Source organism: Mus musculus, chromosome 8 (genome assembly GCF_000001635.26).
Source record: "Mus musculus strain C57BL/6J chromosome 8, GRCm38.p6 C57BL/6J".
NCBI lineage: Eukaryota > Metazoa > Chordata > Mammalia > Rodentia > Muridae > Mus > Mus musculus.
In genome coordinates this window covers 22,309,143-22,331,779 of record NC_000074.6, presented here as the reverse complement: position 1 = coordinate 22,331,779, position 22,637 = coordinate 22,309,143, and the positions used below count along the sequence as shown (strand labels likewise).

At 38.9% G+C, this 22,637-nt stretch overlaps 1 protein-coding gene across 2 annotated transcripts in view; it reads right to left on the bottom strand.

The window, feature by feature from the left end:
* Tpte (transmembrane phosphatase with tensin homology) overlaps window positions 1–22,637 on the bottom strand; it is an 88,104-nt gene that overhangs the window by 39,639 nt on the left and 25,828 nt on the right. The window contains exons 8-14 of one of the 2 annotated variants that reach the window (NM_199257.2): window positions 20,453–20,500; window positions 16,676–16,729; window positions 15,451–15,501; window positions 13,403–13,453; window positions 10,859–10,924; window positions 6,234–6,284; window positions 3,975–4,136 (exon numbers count right to left, since the gene is read on the bottom strand). In NM_199257.2, the coding sequence (NP_954866.2) occupies window positions 3,975–4,136; window positions 6,234–6,284; window positions 10,859–10,924; window positions 13,403–13,453; window positions 15,451–15,501; window positions 16,676–16,729; window positions 20,453–20,500 (483 nt within the window). The remainder of the gene's footprint in view (window positions 1–3,974; window positions 4,137–6,233; window positions 6,285–10,858; window positions 10,925–13,402; window positions 13,454–15,450; window positions 15,502–16,675; window positions 16,730–20,452; window positions 20,501–22,637) is intronic. The other variant, XM_017312675.2, reaches the window with a different exon arrangement.

Sequence of the window (22,637 nt, the reverse complement as noted above, 5' to 3'; positions counted from 1 at the left end):
TCTGCTCTCTACAGCACACACAGCTGTGGCACACACAATTAATCTTGGATCTGGATGACTCTACTCCAATGCTGCTGCTGTTCTTGGTGATCCCATAATACTGACATCTCCAATACACTGGAGTCTTCCACTGCAACTAGGCTACACTTTCACCAGTAGCCTCTCATAGGCTCTCTTAATGGTGTCAAGCCTCAACTTCAACGGCCACCGAGGCTGCACCTTCATCAATGGCCTTTCCTGGCCTTTCACAGTGCCAAGCCTCAGCTGTCCATGATGCCTTCATGCCTTCAAAACCAGTATCACCTTGGTGATTCTTACCTATTACCAAATTTGGCTGCCAAGATGAGCTACAACCTTGGGTATCTCAGGATCACAGCTTTTTTGTGCTCTCAGGAAACACTTCTCAGAATATTTTACCTCAGTGATGCTGGTTTCTTCTTAATCACTGCTCACTTCTTAGCTCCAGTTAACCAACATTAATTGTCCAAGTAACCACTTCTAGTCTATTCTCTGCCAAGTTCTGCTGTTTGCTGAGACTGAAACATGACCCTTTCATTTCATTATATTTGCACCAGCTTTCTGCTTTTCACAGTTTCCTTAACCGCCTAAGCTTGGATGTCTTGGAACATTCTCTGTGGACGGACTTTGAACTCAGAGATCTGTCTCCTGAGTGCTGGGATGAAAGGGCATGTACAACCATACCTTGGCCAAAGCTTTTCTTTAATTCCTTTCCATTATATACATGGCCACTATTCATTAAGATCTTGATTAAAGGTGTGTTGTCTTCCTGCTTCAAGATCTGCATATGTCCAAATGAAAACTATGACCAGGTCATAATAACGCCTAACATGATAGGACTCTCCCTCATACAACCACAAACACATAATAAAATTAGAATAGTTGGCAATGTCCCCATTTCAACATCCTTTTCACAAGATGGAAGCTTAGCTGGGACTTTGTCCTGAGGTCACCACTCTGTTCATCTTGTTCAATGCAGGACTCAGTTCCATACTGGTTCTTGATGTTCCTTTAATACTTGAACCGTACATTTTTGTATATTTCCTTTCTAAGTTTGCTATGCTTGATCAAAACATAAATAAACCACAGGGCAGAGTCTGTGCTAGGCTGCTTTGAGATTTCCTTCCTAAATGCAATTAATCTGAATCTCTTCATTTTAGCCTCAGGCAAACTTTTCAGATAAGGGCAAAGAACAGTCACATTCTTTACCAAAATATCATCAAAATGATTTCTATGCAATATTCTAAAATTCTTCTCCTCTGAAACCCCTGATCCAGGGTCCCAGAGTTCAAGTCACCCTCAGCACCAATGTTTTCCATATTCCTACTATGATGGCCCATCAAGACCCACTTAAAGCATTCCACTGCTTTCCAAATCCAAACTTCCCAAATACACATTCCTCCAAAAACCAAAACGAACCAACCAACTCGCCTCTGCCCCCCCAAAACCTAACAACAACAACAAACACCACCACCCAACATGATCAGGTCTATCACAACAACATCCACTCCTGGACCAACTTCTGTCTTAGTTATGGTTTCATTGCTGTGTGTACTCTTTGGTTGGTGGTTTAGCCTATTATCATCATGGCAGGAAGTATGGCAATGTGGAAGTAGATGTTGGGCTGGAGGGGTTGAGAGTTCTACATCTTTTTTTTTTTTTTTTTTTAATGTTTTTACTATTATTAGATATCCCGTCCCGCAGGATTCAGTTATTCGTGGGTGCGAGGGGGACCGCTATTTTCTTTATTTACATTTCCAATGTTATCCCCTTTTCTGGTTTCCCCCTTGAAAAGCCCCTATCCTATCCCCACCTCCTCCTGCTCACCAACCCACCCACTCCCGCTTCCCTGTCCTGGCATTCCCCTACACTAGGGCATCAAGCCTTCATTGGACCAACCACCTCTCCTCCCGTTGATGTTCGACAAGGCCATCCTCTGCTACATATGCAGCTAGAGCCATCGGTCCCCACCATGTGTACTCTTTGGTTGGTGGTTTAGTCCCTGGGAGCTCTGGGGGTTCTGATTGGTTCATATTGTTGTTCCTCCTATGGGGCTGCAAACCCCTTCAGCTCCTTCAGTCCTTTTTCTAGCTCCTCCATTGGAGACCCTGTGTTCAGTCCAATGGTTGCCTGGGAGCATCTGCCTCTGTATTTGCCAGGCACTGGCAGAGCTTCTCAGGAGAGAGCTATATCAGGTTCCTGTCAGCAAGCACTTGTTGTCATCCACAATAGTATCTGGGTTTGGTAACCGTATATAGGATGGATCCCTAGGTGGGGCAGAGTTCTACATCTTAATCTGAAGGTAGCCAGAAGGAGACTGTCTGCTGCAGGCAGCTGGGAAGAGACTATTTTCTGCACTGGTTGTAGCTTGAGCTCATATATGAGACTTCAAAGCTCACTTCCATAATGACATACCTACTCCAACAAGGCCACACACACCTGCTAGTAGTGCCACTCCCTGTAGGCCAAGCATTTAAACACAAGTCTACTGGGGCAAAACCTTCTCTCTCTCTCTCTCTCTCTCTCTCTCTCTCTCTCTCTCTCTCTCTCTCTCTCTCTCTCTCTCTCATCTCTCATCTATCTAAAAGTATCAAGATAGCAATTCATACTTGATAAGTAAGAAGTAGGACTAAACTATCGAGCAAGAGGCAATCACTGCCTTTCTCTATGTAGGTAGGGAAGTGAGATGTGCATTGCTGATGAGCAAATAAGCTGAATATGGGGCTTAGAGAAATTGTAATTGGGATAGTATACAAAAGGAACCCACAAATGGAAAGGGCACAACTCTTAATTTAGACTTAGGATCTGTTTTTTTTTTTTTAATGCATACTGGGGTTTTGATGAACTGATATGGTCTACCTAGGGCAGAAACAGACTTTCTTTCTTCAGACATGAGCATTGGTCTCCTAGAGAAAGTTTCTTCTGATTCTGGGATAGCTTCTCCTTTTATATGGATGTTTTTCAAGTTGTTAAGGGATTTCTTTATGCTTTTATTAGTGCATGTAAATTATACAAATAATAGGCTTCACTTTGACTTCTATAACGTGTGAGTAAAATATTTTGACCATATTCACCTCCATTACCTTCTCATTTCCACCTCTTGCTAATGCCTTCCTCCTCTCACCTGGCTCCCTTCTACTTTTGAGTCTGTTTTGTGGTCTGAGTTTCATGAAGGTTCCTAAGAGGAGTATGGCTGAGGGATGATTCATAGAAGCACTGGCACCTTACCAATGGCCAAATCACTGAAGAAAATGTTGAGAAAGCCTTCTTTAGGCAACAAGAAACTGGGCAGTAGACAAATGTCCTTAGCTCAAAAAGATGCAGGAGGATAAAAAGATATCTTAGAAAAGTAGAAAAACTACATTCAGGTATGCTCTGAGAATAAAATGAAGCTAGAGAAGTTATCCCTGACTCCCAAAGCAATCCAATTTCAAGGCATGACCTGCCCACTCATCTGCTTGGAAAACCAGTAAGCAGAGGTCAATGTCTGTTTTATGGGAAGGACATGCCTCTATAGTGCCTTCTGCACTATAATTAAAGCTTTTATTTTCATTGAACTATGAATTATTTATGATATATTCTTTCATGTGTCATCAAATCTTGTTTGGATTCAAGACAAGTCAATAGAATTTTTACATCACATACACACTTCTTTTAGTCATGTACACATACACCCAGTGGTTGTCTGCCCCATCCTTGAAGCCCGTTTAAGTTTTAGCAACTGTAGAATCATCTATAATAAATTATAAATATAGGCACAATGATAGCTGTGACAAAGCCACTGTACATAAAACTGGTTTTGGATTATTGTTTTTTCTATGGGACATATCTACAAGGAGAATCATTTTGATTGAAGAAGGACCCACTGTTTGAGCTGATCTGACATTTCTTATAGAATACTTCTTATATCGCTAAAGAAATGGCCTTATTCTTAAACAAAACAGAATCACACTTACCCTTCTACAGACACTCTAAGAAGAACATCCACGAGGAAAAATAAAGCAATCGCTAAAGAAATGGAACGATAGTCCAAAGGAATATAAATTTTCTTTTCAGAGACATTTAGATCGACAACCACAAGAAATACATCCAGAATGACCAGGAAAATTCCAAATATTCTAAAAGAAATAGAGTGGAAGTATTACTTCCACACAGTTACACAATATTAAAGCCAATGGTAAGACGTTCCCAAGTCCTTATTTAGACCTAAACTGTCCTATGGGAGAAAGAACAATGGTGCTTTAGAATCTTTTTTTTTTTTTGAAGTTCAGCTTTCACCCAATAAAAGTAGCGGTTAGTAGATAAAGTATGCACCAAGCCCCTCCCTCTCCACTTCCCCTGGCAGGGACATGATTTCATGATTTAGAACTCAAAGCTAGAACAATAAATCTAAATAAGTCACAAGTTTCTCAGTATAAACTCTTTAAATGCTCAGAATTCATGAGGAGTTTTTTACAAATTTTTCACAATGAATTAAATCACATTTAACCAAATATATTTAAGACTTTAGCAACAAAAAGGAGCGAAGAGATGAGTAATATAGTCCATTTAAAAATGTTGTAACCATGGGGCTGGTGAGGTGGCTCAGCGGTTAAGAGCACCAACTGCTCTTCCAAAGGTCCTGAGTTCAAATCCCAGCAACCACATGGTGGCTCACAACCATCCATAACGAAATCTGATGCCCTCTTCTGGAGTGTCTTAAGACAGCTATAGTGTAGTTACATATAATAATATATAATTATATATATATTTAAATGCTGTAACCAGTAAGAAGTTTTTCTCAGTGAAATTTTCAAAAAATGAAAAAATGCCTGGTTATATTCATGGGTGCACACATGGATCCTGCACACAGGGTGGAAACATGAAAAAGAATTCAATTCCATAAACATTTGCGTGATTACTTAAATTCTTAAGTATTCCTAAGCCTTTTCTTGCATAGTTTTTTTAAAAAAAAACTCCTTATACATGAATTATTTTCCAAAACTACAAAGATGAATTAATTCAACTTTAAAGTGTTTTTCTTTAATAACCAAAGAGTCTGTTGAAATATTATTAATTTTGGAATTAGCAAGATAGCTCAGTAGTAAAACACCTGCCATTAAAGTTTGAAGACTTGAGGTCCATCCTCAGCACCTATGTAAAATTAGGAGCAGTACAGCACCTGTAACCCCAGTTCTAGGGAGGCAGAAGCAGGAGGATCCATGGAGCTCGTTGGCCAGGCAACCTAGCTTAGTCAGTGAGCACTGGTACAACGAGAGGCCCTATTTAAAAAGAGTAAGATGACAAGAGATACCCAATAGTAGATCTGTGGTCTTGTATCACACACACACACATACACACACACACACACACACACACACACACACAGGAACATACACACACAGACAAACACACACAGACAAACACACATACATATACACACAGACATACACACACAAACAAACACATACACACACACACAGACATACACACATACACACAGACATAAACAAACACAGACAAACATACAGACACACACACAGAGACATACACACACAAACACACATACAAACACACACAAACATACACACACAAACACATACAAACATACATACACACACATACAGCTACACACAGAGACATACACACACCACACATTCAAACATACACACATAGACAAACACATATAGGCACACACACAGAAACACACATATGTACATAGTTACATACACACAGAGATACACATACCTGCAAATACATGTACACATACCTATAAATAGGTAAAACATTATACACACATAAATATTAATTTTAAAGGAAGCAATTATGCTATGTAATTCTGAGTCATCAGGTAGAAAAGAAATCTAAAAAAATATAGTTCTGGAATTGAGTAATTTTGAGTGTACAGGAGATTTAGCTTATACTCATAGAATTTATATTTATAGAATATATGATTCATTATTTTTACATTTTTGAGTTAGAAAATATTAATATGCTGTGGTTTAGTTTTGAGCAAAGGTTATTTCTTTGTACATCTTAAATGTCCAGTTTTAACCTAACTTCTAAGATAGATTAGACTTCATTAAATATGGATTCATGAGCTAATTAGCAACATACAGACAATGGACATTCTTTTACTTTGTTCTGTCTTGGTTTTTGGAGGTCCTTTCTCATTAAACTTTTAAAATTAAATATCATAGATATTTAATTACTTCCATTTCTATTCATTCACATACCTGAAGGCAACCGAGGACACAAGGATGCGCACAAATTTCTTAACCACATTCCTAGAAAAGTTAGTAAAACTAAATCAATCACACATCCCCCAACATGGTATAAACTTAGCAAAACGAAAGAAAGCTCTTTATAAGTATAAATTTTAAATAAAAGTTCTCATCAGTTGCATACCAAATGTTCTGTGCTCCTAAGTAAAATGTTTACATTTTTTGTTCCTATCTAGAATATATGTAAATAAAACACTATGTGTTGGGTATTTAGCAACTTATCTTCTGCATGTAAATTTCCAGCTCCAATTTTAAGGAAACGTTGAGCTGGAGACTAGTCAAATAAAGCATCATGCCATGGAGATGGGTAAGAGTGCTTAGGGGAGAAATATTCCCATGTCTGCTTTTCCATTAGCAAATTAGGATCTTGGGCAAATCACCCGGCTTGGATAGATGGCTGATGCTATGCGAGAGGAGCTGCTGTGAGTTCCCTGAAGATGGCCCGCTCTATTGGGCACACATCAATATGAGATGAATTCTCATACAATAACATTGGTTAGATGAATTAATGATTTTACAGAATTCCAGATTTGATTTAGTTTTAGGAAGTTAGGGCAGTTGATGATGTTTAAGGAGATGTGGTTTAAGTTGTTTTGCCAGAAAGACATAATAAAGTTAGAAGTAAGGGTAGAATGTGCCCCTCCCTTGTAGAATAGTGAGGGTGGCATAGGTCTGAAGAGGAGTACAGTGAGCCTTTGTGCTTTACAACCATGCTTGTACTTGGAAGAGAAAAATAGACTTGGGACAAGTTAATGAGCAAAGAAAACATTTCATTCTAGGTTGGGTTTGAGTTACTGAATCTTGTGATCTAGGGATGTGACCACAGGTTTTGGCATGTACCATGAAAAGACAGGGTTATAAACAAAGAGCAAAGAATTCGATTGTGAGAATAAGAATAGAGAAGAGATGACTAGCCAGTTTAGATGAACAAGACTTCAAAAATAAGACACAAGATGATGATGATCTGTTTCTTGATAACTATAAATTATTGTCAGCTAAGCATGAGGGAAAACTTGCTACTATAGATTTAGCTTGCTTACACTTTGTCAATCAAAGAATTGTTGCTTTGGGGTCATGATGAACTTGTGGAGAGAGTGATAGATGGAAAATGTTTAGTTAGGTATGACTTTCAAAAGAAGAATATATAATCAATATCCTGTTGTGCTTTCCTTTTGTGCAATGATTTTAACCTGTTTTTGAAGAATATGTTCTTGTGGTGATTGTTTACAGAGAGTATGTAACTTATGGCTATGAGGTAATATGTTTCTTGAATAGAGAATTCTGTCTTATGTGGTCTAAAAGGGCTAAGGTAAAAAAAAATAGCTCAAACAACTTCACATATATGTATGTGTGTGAATGTATGTATGTATGTATGTATGTATGTATGTATGTATGTATGAAGTTGTTTGAGCTTGCTTCATCCACCAAGTGTGTGTGTGTATGTGTGTGTGTGTATGTATGTATGTATGTATGTATGTATGTATGTAGGTAGGTATGTAGGTATGTATGCGGTTTGTGTGTATGTCCTTCTTGCTGGACCCCTAAGAGTTCAAAGAGTCTCTCAATGTTCACATGAAGTGCAGGCCCCAGATAATCAAGCTTTGTTCCCTCAGAGATATGTCTACTGAATGATCAATCACTGACTTTATGCCCTTGCCTCAGTTTCCCCTGGTCTTAAGTAGAGAGACCTCAGAGTTCTAGCAACAAAATAATGGATTAGTTTTTACAAATACGAACTGAAGAGGCACTCCCAAACTCTTTTGGTGAATCCAGTGTCTTTCTTATACCCAAAGAAGGTAAAGACACAGCAAAATGACAGACAGACATTCCTGATAAACAGAGATACAAAAATCCTCAGTAAAATACTCGCACACTGAGGAAAAACATATTTAGAAATTCATTCTCCATGGTGAAGTTGGCTTAATCCTAGAAATGCAGTGTTGGCTCAACGTGCATAAACCAATAAACATAGCAAAGCATGCAAGTTGCCTGAGAAAAGGCATATAGCTATTTCAAGAGATGTAAAACAACCGTTGGCAAGAATCCAACACACTTCATGATAAAAGCCCTAGAGAAAGTAGACCTGGAAGTGAGGCACCTTAGCATCCTAAAGGTTATATATGACAAACCCACAGCTACATTGTCCTAAATGTAGAAAACCACAAAACAATCTCATTAAAACCTGGATGTGACAGGGCTGCCAATTATCCTCACAGTGTACAGCTAGAAGTATTAGCCAAAGCAATAATGGAAGAGAAGGAAATTATAGGTCCATAGCAAAGAAAATTCAAATTATTCTTACTTGCAGATGATAGTGTATTGTACATAAGAGATTCCAAAATTCTATCAGAAAACTGATAGAAATAATAACAGTTTCAACAAAGGGGCACAGTACACGAGAGATTATAAAACCTTTCCAATACACCATGACAAACATATAGAGAAAGAGATCACCCACACACCCTGATTAACAACAGTATCGAAGACAATAAAGTAACTTAAAATAAACCTAACCAAGGAGGTGAAAAAACAAACTTTGAAATCTCTCAAGAAAGTAATTAAGAAAGACACCAGAGAATGGAAACATACCCCAGGTTCATGAATTGGTAGCACTGATACTGTGAAAATGACCATCCCACCAAAAGCAATTTAAGGATTCAATTCAATCTCACTCAAAATTTCCATTTCATTCCTCCCAAAAATAGGAAAAAAATCCTAAAATTCATATGGAAGCAGAAAAGACCTGTGAGCAAAAAGAATAGTATTGGCGGAATTGCCATTTTAGACCTTAAGGTGTATTATAATGAAACAATAACAAAATCATATGACATTGTCACAAAGTAAACATGTATTCTAATGGAACAGAAGACCCAAGTGTGATTACAGCCTTCTCATATTTGACAAAGAGGCAAAAAACAAAAAAGGAAATCCTTGCTTTGCTCCATCTGCCTGAATTTTATCTCATCCCTGACAACTCCACTAGAGAAAATGTTTAGCTGACGTGCAGAGTTTAATAAAGTGCTAGTGTGACCTTTTTGGAATGAGTGGTCCAAGATTTTTTAAATGTTATTTTAAGTGGAAATTCTAGGTACTTGGAAGACTTATTTGCATTCAGTCAGTCGCTCTTTGTTTTCCACGTAATATCTCAATGCCAAGAACTTACAATAGTGACTGGCGACTTTCTTCTGGTGGTATGTATACTCTCTATAGTGCTGATAATAGCTGATGATAGCTACCTAACAGAGCGGATTTCTCAATATACCTATAATCAGACACAAGGGATTTTAAGAACACACAGTTTTGTTGTGGAGAATAAATATAAATGCTATTAGATCTGTACAATAATAAAATCTCAGTGGGTGTGCAGAGGTCTTTTATCACCAAAACATACTCACTTTCACTAACCTACCATTTCTCATAGACAAAAATCTATAAACTGGATGTCAGAAGATATCCAGAAAAAAATTAGAAAGGACCAATGTTAAAGAATAAATACAATCCTACAATTCTCCTTAAAGACATGCTATAATAAAATCACTACATCAGTTTCAAACTAGAAAAACTATTGCCTGTGAGTGACAAAAATGTTTTTCCAGACATGGTACTTGTCTACAAATTCAATTGGTTATTATTGAATAATTTTACACATTTCTCTTATCATTTTTGCCTCAGTAATTGCTCTGTTTTCCCAAAGACAAGAAAGAGATCCACCTCTGGAGGACATCATCCTGACTGAAGTAACCCAATCACAAAAGAACACACGTAATATGCACTCACTGGTAAGTGGATATTAGCCCAGAAGCTCAGAATACCCAAGATACAATTTGCAAAACACATTGAAACTCAAGGAGGAGGAAGACCAAATTGTGGATAATTTGATCCTTCATAGAAGGGATACAAAATACCCATGGAAGGAATTACAGAGACAAAGTTTGGAGCAGAGATTGAAGGAGAGACCATCCAGAGACTGCCCCACCTGGGGATCCATCCCATAAACAACCACCAAACTCAGACATTATTGCAGTTGCCAACAAGAGCTTACTGACAGGACCCTGATATAGCTGTTTCCTGAGAGGCTCTGCTAGTCTGTCTCCTGGCAAATACAGAAGTGGATGCTTACAGTCATCCATTGGGCAGAGCACAGGGTCCCCAATGAAGGAGCTAGAGAAAGTACCCAAGGAGCTAAAGGGGTTTGTAGCACCATAGGAGGAACAACAATATGAATTAACCAGTATCTCCAGATCTCCCTGGGACTAAACCACCAATAAAGAAAACACATGGTGGGATTCATGGCCCTAGCTGCATATGTAGCAGAGAATGGCCTAGTCAGTCATCAATGGGAGGAGAGGCCCTTGGTCCTGTGAAGGTTCTATGCCCCAGTATAGGGGAATTCCAGGACCAGGAAGCAGGAGTGGATGGGTTGGGGGGCAAGGGGAGAGGAGAGAGGATAGGGAATTTTTAGAGGGGAAACTAGGAAAGGGGATAACATTTGAAATCTAAATAAAAACAAACAAACAAACAAAGGAGAGAGACCCACCAATGGTTCTTTCTCTCTCTCATATACAGAAATCACTCACCAGTATGACTTTTGAATATCAGTACGTTCATCATCGTCGTACAACTTGGACATCTGGTTTAACTTGCTTTAGCAGCAACAAATGCAAAAATACATTATTAGAGTCCGCTACATTTAGCAATAATATGAAAAATTATTTGAACTAGAACTCGTTTGAATCTAAGAGATGCAACTTTTTAGAAAAAAATATTTAGAATCATTTTTCAGAAAACTCTTTCCCCGGGGACAATTCCAAGACTTAACTGGACAAGCTTCTCTTCTCTCTTAGTCTGTGTCTCACTTTGCCTCTGTCCATATATATGTATACATACTCTATATAAATATATGTATACCTATACATACACATATATGCAGTCTTTGATGACACCATAATTACAACATGAAATATATAAATCTTTTAACAAAGTAGTTACACTACTGATACCACAGTATTCAAATTCAGTACTAAAGACTAAAAATACTCATCTAAGAACTGAGTGAATTCAAAGACTTATTTTGGGTTGAAATGTGTACAATTACCCTACAGTTTATAAGATTGTTAAACACTTAATATTGGAAAATTGTTTTCCAGCCTTTTACTCTGAGGTCGTGTCTGTCCTTTTCCCTGAGATGGGTTTCCTGTAAGCAACAAAATGTTGGGTCCTGTTTGTGTAGCCAGTCTATTAGTCTATGTCTTTTTATTGGGGAATTGAGTCCATTGATATTAAGAGAAATTAAAGAAAAGTAATTGTTGCTTCCTGTTATTTTTGTTGTTAAAGTTGGGATTCTGTTCTTGGGGCTGTCTTCTTTTAGGTTTTTTGAAGGATTACTTTCTTGCTTTTTCTAGGGCAAAGTTTCCATCCTTGTATTGGTGTTTTCCCATTATTATCCTTTGAAGGACTGGATTCGTGGAAAGATATTGTGTGAATTTGGTTTTATCATGAAATACTTTGGTTTCTCTGTCTATGGTAATTGAGAGTTTGGCTGTGCATAATAGCCTGGGCTAGCATTTGTGTTCTCTTAGGGTCTGCATAACATCTGTCCAGGATTTTCTGGCTTTCATAGTCTCTAGTGAGAAGTCTGGTGTAATTCTGATAGGCCTTCCTTTATATGTTACTTGACCTTTTTCCCTTACTGATTTTAATATTCTATCTTTATTTAGTGCACTTGTTGTTCTGATCATTATGTGTCGGGAGGAATTTCTTTTCTGGTCCAGTCTATTTGGAGTTCTGTAGGCTTCTTGTATGTTCATGGGCATGTCTTTCTTTAGGTTTGGGAAGTTTTCTTCTATAATTTTGTTGAAAATATTTGCTGGCCCTTTAAGTTGAAAATCTTCATTCTCGTCTACTCCTATTATCCGTAGGTTTGGTCTTCTCATTGCGTCCTGGATTTCCTGGATGTTTTGAGTTAGGATCTTTTTGCATTTTGCATTTTCTTTGATTGTTGTGCCCATGTTCTCTATGGAATCTTCTGCACCTGAGATCCTCTCTTCCATTTCTTGTATTCTGTTGCCGATGCTCACATCTATGGTTCCAGATTTCTTTCCTACGGTTTCTATCTCCAGTGTTGTCTCACTTTGGGTTTCCTTTTTGTGTCTACTTCCCTTTTTAGGTCTTGTATGGTTTTGTTCAATTCCATCACCTGTTTGGTTGTGTTTTCCTGTAATTCTTTAAGGACTTCTACCTCTATCAGTGTTCTGTATTTCTTTAAGTGAGTTATTAATGCCCTTCTTGATGTCCTCTACCATCATCATGAGATATGCTTTTAAATCCGGGTCTAGCTTTTCAGGTATGTTGGGGTGCTTAGGACTGGCTGAGGTGGGAGTGCTGGGTTCTGATGATGGTGAGTGGTCTTGGTTTCTGTTCACAAGATTCTTACGTTTGTCTTTCATCATCTGGTATTCTCTGGAGTTAGTTGTTATAGTTGTCTCTGGTTGGAGCTTGTTCCTCCTGTGATTTTGTCATCCTCTGTCAGCAGTCCTGGGGGTGTTGCTCTCTCCTGAGTTTCAGTGTTCAGAGTATTCTCTGCAGGCAAGCTCTCCTCTTGCAGGGAAGGTGCACAGATATCTGGTGTTCGGACCTGCCTACTGACTGAAGATGAAGGCCCGAATCAGGGCCTGTCCCAGAAGCTGTGTCACTTCTGCCTGTCCCAGACGCTGTGTAGCTTCTGTAGTCTGAACTCTCACCTGCACAGAGTAGTCGCTGAAGGATCTGGGACCCAAGATGGCTCCCTCAGGTGTTCTGCAGCAGAGCCCTCCTGGGCGGGGCGGACACCTCTCCTCTGGAGGGGAAGGTGCCCGGATGTCTGGAGCCCTAAACGGGGTCTATCCCAGAAGCTGTGTAGCTTCTGTAGTCTGCACTCTCACCTGCTCAGACTAATCTCTGAGGGATCCGGGACTCAAGATGGCTCCCCCAGGTGCTCGGCAGCCTATTTGATATTTCTAAGGAGCTCCACAAGTCTCAGTATCTTTCTTTTCTGTGCATCTAAATACATTGGAATGTATGGATCTGTGTGTGTGTGTTTATCTGTATATGTATAAGAAAAAATATATATATTTAGATCTTACCATTTGTTCATTTGCTCTTCCTGGTAATCTGATGATAAATCAGATAAGGAGCTAAGGGAGTTTGTGAAAACATACAGTCAGATGCCACATGCTTTTTGTTTCAGTTAGTTATATTGACTGCTTGACATTCATAAATTTGTTAACTTAATAATTTAATAGGAAACGGTCAAAATTTAACATACCAAAAAATGACAGAAGTTTAAGTACTATTCTTTCATATTGAAAGAAGCTCCAATGTAAAAATAGTATTTTGCAGTTGAATTTACTTTAGGGTTCACATTTGATAGCCATTTTTACTAACACGCATTGCTGTGGTGTTTAAACAGAGTTACAGAATGCTCTCAGCATCTCCACCCAGCTTTCATTTACCCCATTGCCCAGTAACTTCAGTCCCTTGTAACCTCTATGCTGCTTTCAAATCAACTCTACCTCTTTCTCCCACACATAAAAGAAGTTAGGAAATATTTGTCTTTCAGTATTTACCTCACTTCAGCTATCCAATGTCAACCAGTTCTTTTCATTTTACTGGAAATGAAAGAATTGTATTCTCTGGGGCTTAGCCATATTCCACTTTATCCATGTATCCCATTTTCTTGGTTCACTCATCTGTCGGTAGATACCTAGGCTCAATGTATTGCCTAACAACTGAGAAAAGTGTGGTAATACGCATGGATCTGTGAACATCTTTATTATGTGTAGACTTTATTTCCTCCATGTCTATGCCTAGGGGTGGTATATCTCTTCAGCTCATTTGTCATTTTAAAACTGGTTGAGTTTTGATATTTCTTGAGTCTTTACTATAGTCTCAGTATTGATGTCTGTCGAATGAATGGTTGAGAAATATTTCTTACCATTCTGCACATTGTTTCTCCACTCTATTACTTCTATTACACTGCTAAAGCTTTGACACTTCTTGAAATTAGATGTATTTGTGTGTCTGTTAGTGGGTGTTTTGTGTGTGTATGTGTGAACTACTTGTCCACGTGGCATTTTATGCTGACACTACGCTGCTTTACTGTGGGCACGTGCTACGGCTTTGCCATTTTTTTTTTTTTTTTTTTTTGCATCAGGTGCTATAGAATGCTTCTAGCTTTGCTCTTTCTGCCTAGCATTGTTTTGGCCCTTGAGGATCTTTTGTGTTTCTGTACTTATTCCAGGCTCACCTTTTAAAATTTCCAAAGACTATGGAAACCTTCTTTTGTTATTTTCTTTCTTTTTTTTTTAATGAAAGGGATTTATTTGTGTATTTTATGTATCTGAATGCTCTGTCTTCATGCACTCCAGAAGAAGGCATCAGAACCCACTACAGATGGTTGTGAGCCACCATGTGGTTGCTGGGAATTGAACTCAGGTCCTCTGGAAGAGCAGCCACGTACTCTTAACCACTGAGCCAGCTCTCCAGCCCCCTCTTTTGTTATTTTCAAGGGCATCTACTATTGTTGGCTTTTTCTCCAAATTGTGGTTGTTTCTCTTTGTCCCTCAGGTATGGCAACAATTGCAAACCTAAGGCAGAAGGTCCTTCCAAGGTGACTCTAGGTGTGGATTGTGGCACCAGCCTTGTGTGGGAGAATGAAGGGAGAGCAAAGGACATAGGTGTAGTATACTAGCTTCTCTTTTTACTGTTTGGGAACATTTTTGTCCTCTTCCCACTGTTACTACACACACACACACACACACACACACACACACACACACACACACACACACTCTTTTTTCTTCTAAGTGGGTATTTCTCTACTTCTGGACTATTCTACTATTCTGTCATACACAGACATTTTAATATTCTTTTGGTGGGTTTTAGCTACTAAAACTAAGAGGGTTCCCTCTTTGGTCTATTCCTTTTTTTTTGGACCACAATTTAAGGTACAAAGAATGTTTCATGCAGAGGCTCAGCATGACAAAACAAGTGTACAAAAGAGCTGTGCCCCCTGGCACAGTCCTGACAGTAAATGTCCCGACCTCAAACTCTGTGTGTTATGCAGAAAAGAATCCACCAGTGTGTACAGAGGGGAGAAGGGCAGAGAAAGAAGTATTAATTTATATCTTACAGAGTGTTGGTGGACATGGACGTCTGCGTTTGCAGTGTACTTGGGATTTTGCTAAAGGATCAGAAAAAGATAAGACACTGTGTGATTCAAGTGAGTCCAAGTTAATTATACTGTAATGATTATAACTGCCATTCAAGCCGTGGAGTATTTGAACCTTAAGATTTTTTTCACCTATAAGGCTAGCGCTGTAGTTCAAGGATAACACAACTGCCTAGTATGTGCAGAGGCCCTAGCAATAAAACAAGACTTCACACATAAACAACTGTTCGCAGTCTAATAAGTCACATTTCCTACAAATGATGTTTCATAGCTTAATAAATATTTTAGTCTTGTTTAAAGAGGTAAGTTGCTGGATGTTGTGACGTACCGCTCTAACTCCAGCTTTTGAGAAGCTGAGGCCAGAGGATCACAATATCAAATTCAGCCTGGGCTGTATAGCAAGATGTTGACTCAAAAAAAAAAAATCAAACAGCAAAGAAAAGAAAAAAATTAAAAAGCAAATAAGACCCTTGCTATGAACCAAGTTATGGTGGAAAAATTTCACATCTAATTTAGTGCATAGCAGCTATTCCAGCTTCTCACATCTAATATCTTGCTTGCTAAGTACCCCCGTTCACCTTCTTACCCTCACCCTTTGTTTTTACCACACCAGAAAGGGTCTCTTAGACATGATCCAAAATCCTTCGTGATATGATAGTCTTGGTTTGGGGGTACCCGCTTCATCTAGTAGCTGAGATCTGGAGAGCGACGGACACATCATGGGTTCATTATTTATATTCTTTTCCACCAAGTGTTCCCTGGTATTTTGTCACTCCAAACAGGAGTTTCTTGCTTGTTTACTTGGTGGAATAACATTTAAAACTGGACATTCTCCTAATCGTTTTAGCTGATGTTAAGCATACTAGGAGCAGAAAAGTATGGCTCTATGAGATGTATCTCTTCTATCCAAATTCTCCAAAATGATAGCAGGGCTCATTTATATGCTAGGACCATGTCTACAATTCTCCACGTCTTGGTCTCTCTCTGTGCCCCTGTGTATAAGGTTACATCTGCTGTGTGTATCTCTGCTTCTCTCTCTCTCTCTCTCTGTGTGTGTGTGTATATATATATATGGCTGCATCTGCTGTATGTATCCCTGTGAAACTTCACACAGCATATATTTCTATCCATATAATTTCCATTACTAACTACTGATGCATTTTGTTAACATTTTAGTACATCTCACAGTTCGCTGGTAGCTTCTTTATCACGTAGTAAAGCAGATTCTCCCTGGGTAATGCTAGACAATATATATATAAGAAAAACACACAGTCAGATGCTATGCAGTTTACAAGATTCAACTTTCTGGCTGAAATTCACTTAAATTATTCTACAAACTATAGACTGGCTAACATTTGCACACATGGAAGTCTGTTATTTGAAAACTTTTATGTTTTCTTCCAACAAACCACAAACTGTCAGCAAGACCCAATTGCTGAAGAGAACACCTACATAACTCATTGAACACAGAGAAGTCAAGTTGGTACCTACACAGAGCCTTCCACCCTGCATGTCAGCGTCCTTAGTACAGGGAGGTACTCTGTACTCTACCAAAGGAGAAATGCAAACCCCCCAGCCCATATGCAAACATTTTGACTTACAATGGTGTCCTGTCTGTAAAATATGTTAGGGCAATGGTGGCACAAAGCTTGTGGGAGTCACCAACTGATATGACTGATATGACTTAAGGCCCACTCATGAGATGGGACCCATACTCGAAACTGCTTGGGTGACCAAGTACAAGATAGCTCGGGGACCAAGGGCAAAACCAAATACAACTGTTCTACAAAGGATTGTAGCAATGCAATGACTCCCAATGACTTTCTGCTATAGTCATAGATGCCTGCCTTGATCTATCTATCTATCTATCTATCTATCTATCTATCTATCTATCTATAGATCTATAGAGGGGGGTAGAGAGAGGGAGAGAGGGACCTTGAAACATTTAGCTTTAAAAGGGGATGTTTCCATTAGATTCATCTCCTTAGAGCTATGGAAATTGCAGAAGAGGAGGTGGAAGGGTTATAGGGGCCAAAGGGGATAGAGGGCACCAAGCAATCAAGGCTTTCTCAATCAACAGGACTGTCACACATGAACTCACAGGGACTGGGACAGCATGCTCAGGGCCTATACTAGTCAGTACCAGTTGGGGACCCAGAGCTGAGGGAAGAAGCGCCCTATCACTAATCCAGGAGTTATCTCCATCTGATAACCACTTTCTAATGAAAATTTAGTTTTCTTCAAAGGAGCCTCACTGGGGAAGCAAATGACTCTTAAGTGTAAGCAGCCTGTCCAGCGGTGATGCCAGCAGAAAATGAACACAGTAGCATCTTCGGAGGTTCCTTGTCTTGTAATACCATGCTCTCTTTTTACCCTGTAGGTCCTTTATATGTATATTATGGTTTCACATTTAGTCATTTCATGAAAATTTTAAGTGTGCTAATGAGGGGGTCTCTGTATCTAAATCTATTTCTTATGCCTTTTCCTTGGTGCTCTTCCTTCTGTTGGTTTTGTCTTATTCTGATGTGTTAATTTTATTTTATTGTTTCCCTTAGAAGCCTTTTTTTTTTTTTTTTAACGAGATACAGAAGAGGTTTGGATGTGGATTAGAGGGGACTTGGGGAGGAAGTAGGAGCAGTAGACAGCAGGATAGGAGTAGGAGACATGTGTTGGGGTAACACCATATTCAGGTTATATTACATAAGGAAAATCCATTTTCAATAAAAGGCATAAATACAGGTTTTTATGTCTGCAATGAATACATTTTGTAAAGATTTCTTATTGCTTATCTGTATATGTGCAGTGCCGGGAGAAGCCATAGGAGGGGGTAGAGTCTGCTGGAGTTGGAGTTGTGGGTGGGCGAGAGCTACCCAATGTGAGTGCTAGGATCTGAACTTAGGCCCTCTGAAAAAAACAGCAAGTACTCTAACCACTGAACCATCTCCTTAGCCCCTTTCATGGATATCTGAACTCTGTAAAATCTTTCAATTCAATTCCCTACTAACTTAGCCACACTGTGAAAGCATTTGATGAATGAATTTCGAATTCAGCTGCAACTTCTAACTATGAATCGCTCTTTATCATGTCAATCTGTCCTTCTCGAGCCCCTCTGTCAGCTGTGCCCTTTCAGCGGCATCCTAGATAGATGTCTTCTCTGCTTTTACCCAAGGAAGGTAATGGCACAAGCCAAGGGCTTCAATCAAAGTAAAGATGGGTGTGTGCATTTGGAGGCGCAAGGTGCTGTGTTTCTGGAGAGTGAGGCTCTGTTATAGGCTCGACTGAATCCATTCCTCCCTGGTGAAGGTTCCTCTGCTGCCTGCCAAGTGCTGTCGTCTGGTTTTAAACGGAGTTTTGTTCTCTCTTGGTCAATGAAGGGAACAAACTTCATGAGATAGAAAACACCATAAAGTATATATATATATATATAATATTTACATAATAATTGGTGAGTCTATCCAGGATACTAAATTCAATTCATAATGCGTAGTTCTAAAAGATTAGAAGAAGCCTAAAGTCTCCTAGAAGTGTCAAAAGTTATACCCGGGAAGTCCGATCAACATGGCTGCCTAAGCAAGACGAGAACAAAGACAAACCAATAGACATGCTAACATGGAAGGGGCAGGGGAATCCCATGAGGCCTCAACCCTAGACAAAAACCACCAGCAAGGAAGGAATGCCAAAAGGGGGGAGAAATAGAAATAATCTTTCCCAGGGAAGAGCTCACCTACCAGCTATCCAATATCAAGTGCTCAGCTCTGAGAACAAGCATACAGGTAAGAGTTTACAGTCTAAGCAGGATATATTGCTGCATTTTTGAAAATATAGATAATTTAATTCCTTCTTTTGTCACCTTTGTTCAAAGGGCAAAATTTATTGTGAAAAGTTTACATGAGAATCCATTAGTGTTGAAACCTTGTTGTCCCATGAATGTTCCTGAGAGAAATATCTCAAATGTTAATCTCTCAGAGGGGGTGGTGGTGGTGGTGTGCAAATTTTTATGTGCAGATAAATACAGATGTACACATACATGTGTATTATTAATTCCCTTGTAGCCTAAATTGTATTGGTGGTGACCTCCCTAGCGATAATCTTTTCAGTTCAGGTGTAGTAGTAGTAATGGGTTAAAGGATACCACACAATTTCCTAGACTTCTGTTTCAAAAATTAGTTAAAATCTTCAATTTGTAAGTAAATTGACCTCTAAAAAAGTTATCTAAACCTGTTATTTGAAGTTAAATATGCCATTGTCTCTGGGAAAATATATATACACATACCACACACTTTTTATAACAAATTCTTTAGTCCTATCAAAAGTATAGAGTCATGTATGTACTTATGGTCATCCTGATTAGTCCTGTAGTGTAAATTCACCTCCTTCTGTGTAAATGTGTGAGTTCAGATGTCCACGTAAGTATGTGTTCATATATGTTTAATTATTCTTAGCAATGCTGGGGATGCGATAGTTCTGAGGCCTTGCACGTGCTGAGCAAGTTCTGAGGCAAAGCTTCCATCCAAGGAAATTGCACGTTTGGAGCATCGGAACCACCTTGGCAGAGCTCTGGAGACGGGTGAGGGCGAGGGAAAGATTCAGGATCTCCTGGTGCCCTTCTAATGTACTGTGGTCACCCCTGATCCCAGCCCGTTGCTGCCTCCTCCTGGCTGTAAAGAGGATTCCTTTGATTTGTGAGTAGAACATTTTACATAGGAACTAAAGGTGACGAATAACAGAAGTAAGGAGACTTTCCTCTATGGTTTGTTCTCTTTTCTACATGACTCAAAAGACAAAGAATACTCATGAGAGGACATCAGAAACAGTTTTAAAGGGAACTGGCGATAGTATGGATGCTCTTGGCAATGAGTAACACGGATATAATCCTGTCTGTACATGTGTATGCAAGCACATATGTACACACACACATATATATATACTCATACATCTATCTACGTATTAATGTATAACTTACATTTCTTTCGATACTTCACTCAAGGAATTCAGTTCATACAGGGTTGTGCTAAAGGGTAAGAACAGACATAGTAAGGCAAGATGTAATGGCATCTCAGAGATGGGTTATTTGGAATGTGATACGATGTTTCCCATGCAGATGCTGCCTTATATGGTAACAATGAGTCCTCCTCTAAAAGTAACTCAAGACTGACACACAGTTGCATCTTTACTGGCAAGCCTGACATAACACTAGCGAATGTTAGCCTTTTCTGTGCACTCAGCTCTTCAGTCTCACTTAAAGGATCTTCCCTCTGTTATCCCCTTCTTTTCACCCACCTTTGCTGAATTACCTGACCATGATATAGGAGCAGGTAGCTGAGACCTCAGGCAGCGTCTCCATCCAATACAATGATGGTCTGAGGTCTGGAGCACTAGTTCTAAATGGTGGCAGATATAGGAGGGCAAAGCACACACTAAACTTTCAACAGTTCCATTTTTTGTATTGTTTTGTTTTGTTTGTTTGTTTATTTGTTTTTGTTTTCATACCTAGAGTTACAATGCTCCTGTCTACTGCTAATTACCTTTTTTTGTAAAGGTTTTCTCATCTCTTGGTCCACTCAAGATATAGACCTCTCATTTTATTTTATGTTTCTGTGGATAAATGTCTTTGCTGTATGTGTGTTTTCTTTATTAGCTTATAACACATACACATTACCTTGTAGAGTCCAACCTAGATAAATGATACCAGGTCATTATGGGAGAGTTGAAAGTAAATTATAATAATGAAAAACTATAAATTCACAGACCCTTTTAAATTCATATTATGACCCTCTAATGGCATACAAACTTGTTGAAGTCAGTACCTCCCCCTCTCATATAGACCTGAAGAAGCATGCTAACCATCATCTAGCCTCCTTTCAACCAATTTGATCAAAGAGAGAGAACGCTATCCACAGACACACTTAGACACAGTGATAAACATACTCTGTATTGTCAAGAATACTGTGCAGAGTAGATTTTACAAAACTGAACCTTCCCCTCTTTTTCAGGACTCTAAACTTTGTGTACCATGTGTGTACATATTTATTCGTGGAAGCATGTGCCCTTAGGTGAGTGTTTACATGTAAGTATGTGTGCTGTCTGAAATTAATGTGTAACTTGACCTTCACAATTCATTCATGTGTGAGCTAAAGTATGCAAAAGTATAGTCAGATACCGGGTATAGATACAAATAGCTTCTGGAATCAGATAACTACATTAATTCTGTGAGTTCTGAGGCACGCACTGAATGAGTTTTAAATATCCATGCATATTGCCAATTCAAATTTGGTATTTTTATATTAGAAAAGAGGTTATTTCTATGTGGTGATAATGAGTCTTGTAGGGCTGTAAAAACAGCAACTCACCTATATTTAGGCAACTATTATCTTAATTCCAACATCTAGCAGGATTTTTTAAATGGGATTTATTAAAATCTAGCTGTAGTTTATAGACGTTTGTTCTTCCTACAGGTTTTAAGTCTTCCTTAGTTTCATTTATGGTGAAAATATGAGGTGAAGATGAAGTATCTATAGAATCTGAGGAAGGGGCTCCATTTGTGGTACAGTAGGCAGGGCTTAGGATGCCAGCCTTCTGTGATGGCAGTGCCCTACCAGGGGACATCTAAGGTCCATTACCATTACCTCTAATCATTTTTGTTGAATGTTTGTCCATAGCATGACCCCTGTCTTCTGCCAGTCCCTCCTTGATTTCTCTTCCCTTCATTCACCCCAGCAGAAAATTTCCTTAGGCCTTAGTTAGCTAGTGATTGCTCGAACTTTCAACCGAGTTAAGAGGTGACAGGAAGGACATGTGACCAAAGTGGCTCTTGTTTGTGGGTATGTGTGTCTGCTCTACCTTAATATTTGTATGTGTGCAAGCATTCTGGAGAAGTGTAAACATATAAGTACATTGATATAGGTCTTCGTTTACATTTTATATGGTGATTCCATCAAATATCACTGATAGTGATGTGCCTGCATGTGGGCTAAAGGAATACAAAAATACATGACCATACATGAATTATAAGTCTAAGCTTTCTTTTACATTAAAAGTTTTACATATAATTCTAAAATTACATTTATAGAGTAACACTTCTCCTACAACTCAATAACCTAATATTGAGATGTTCGTGTATATGTCATGAATTTGAGCTTGAGATTTAT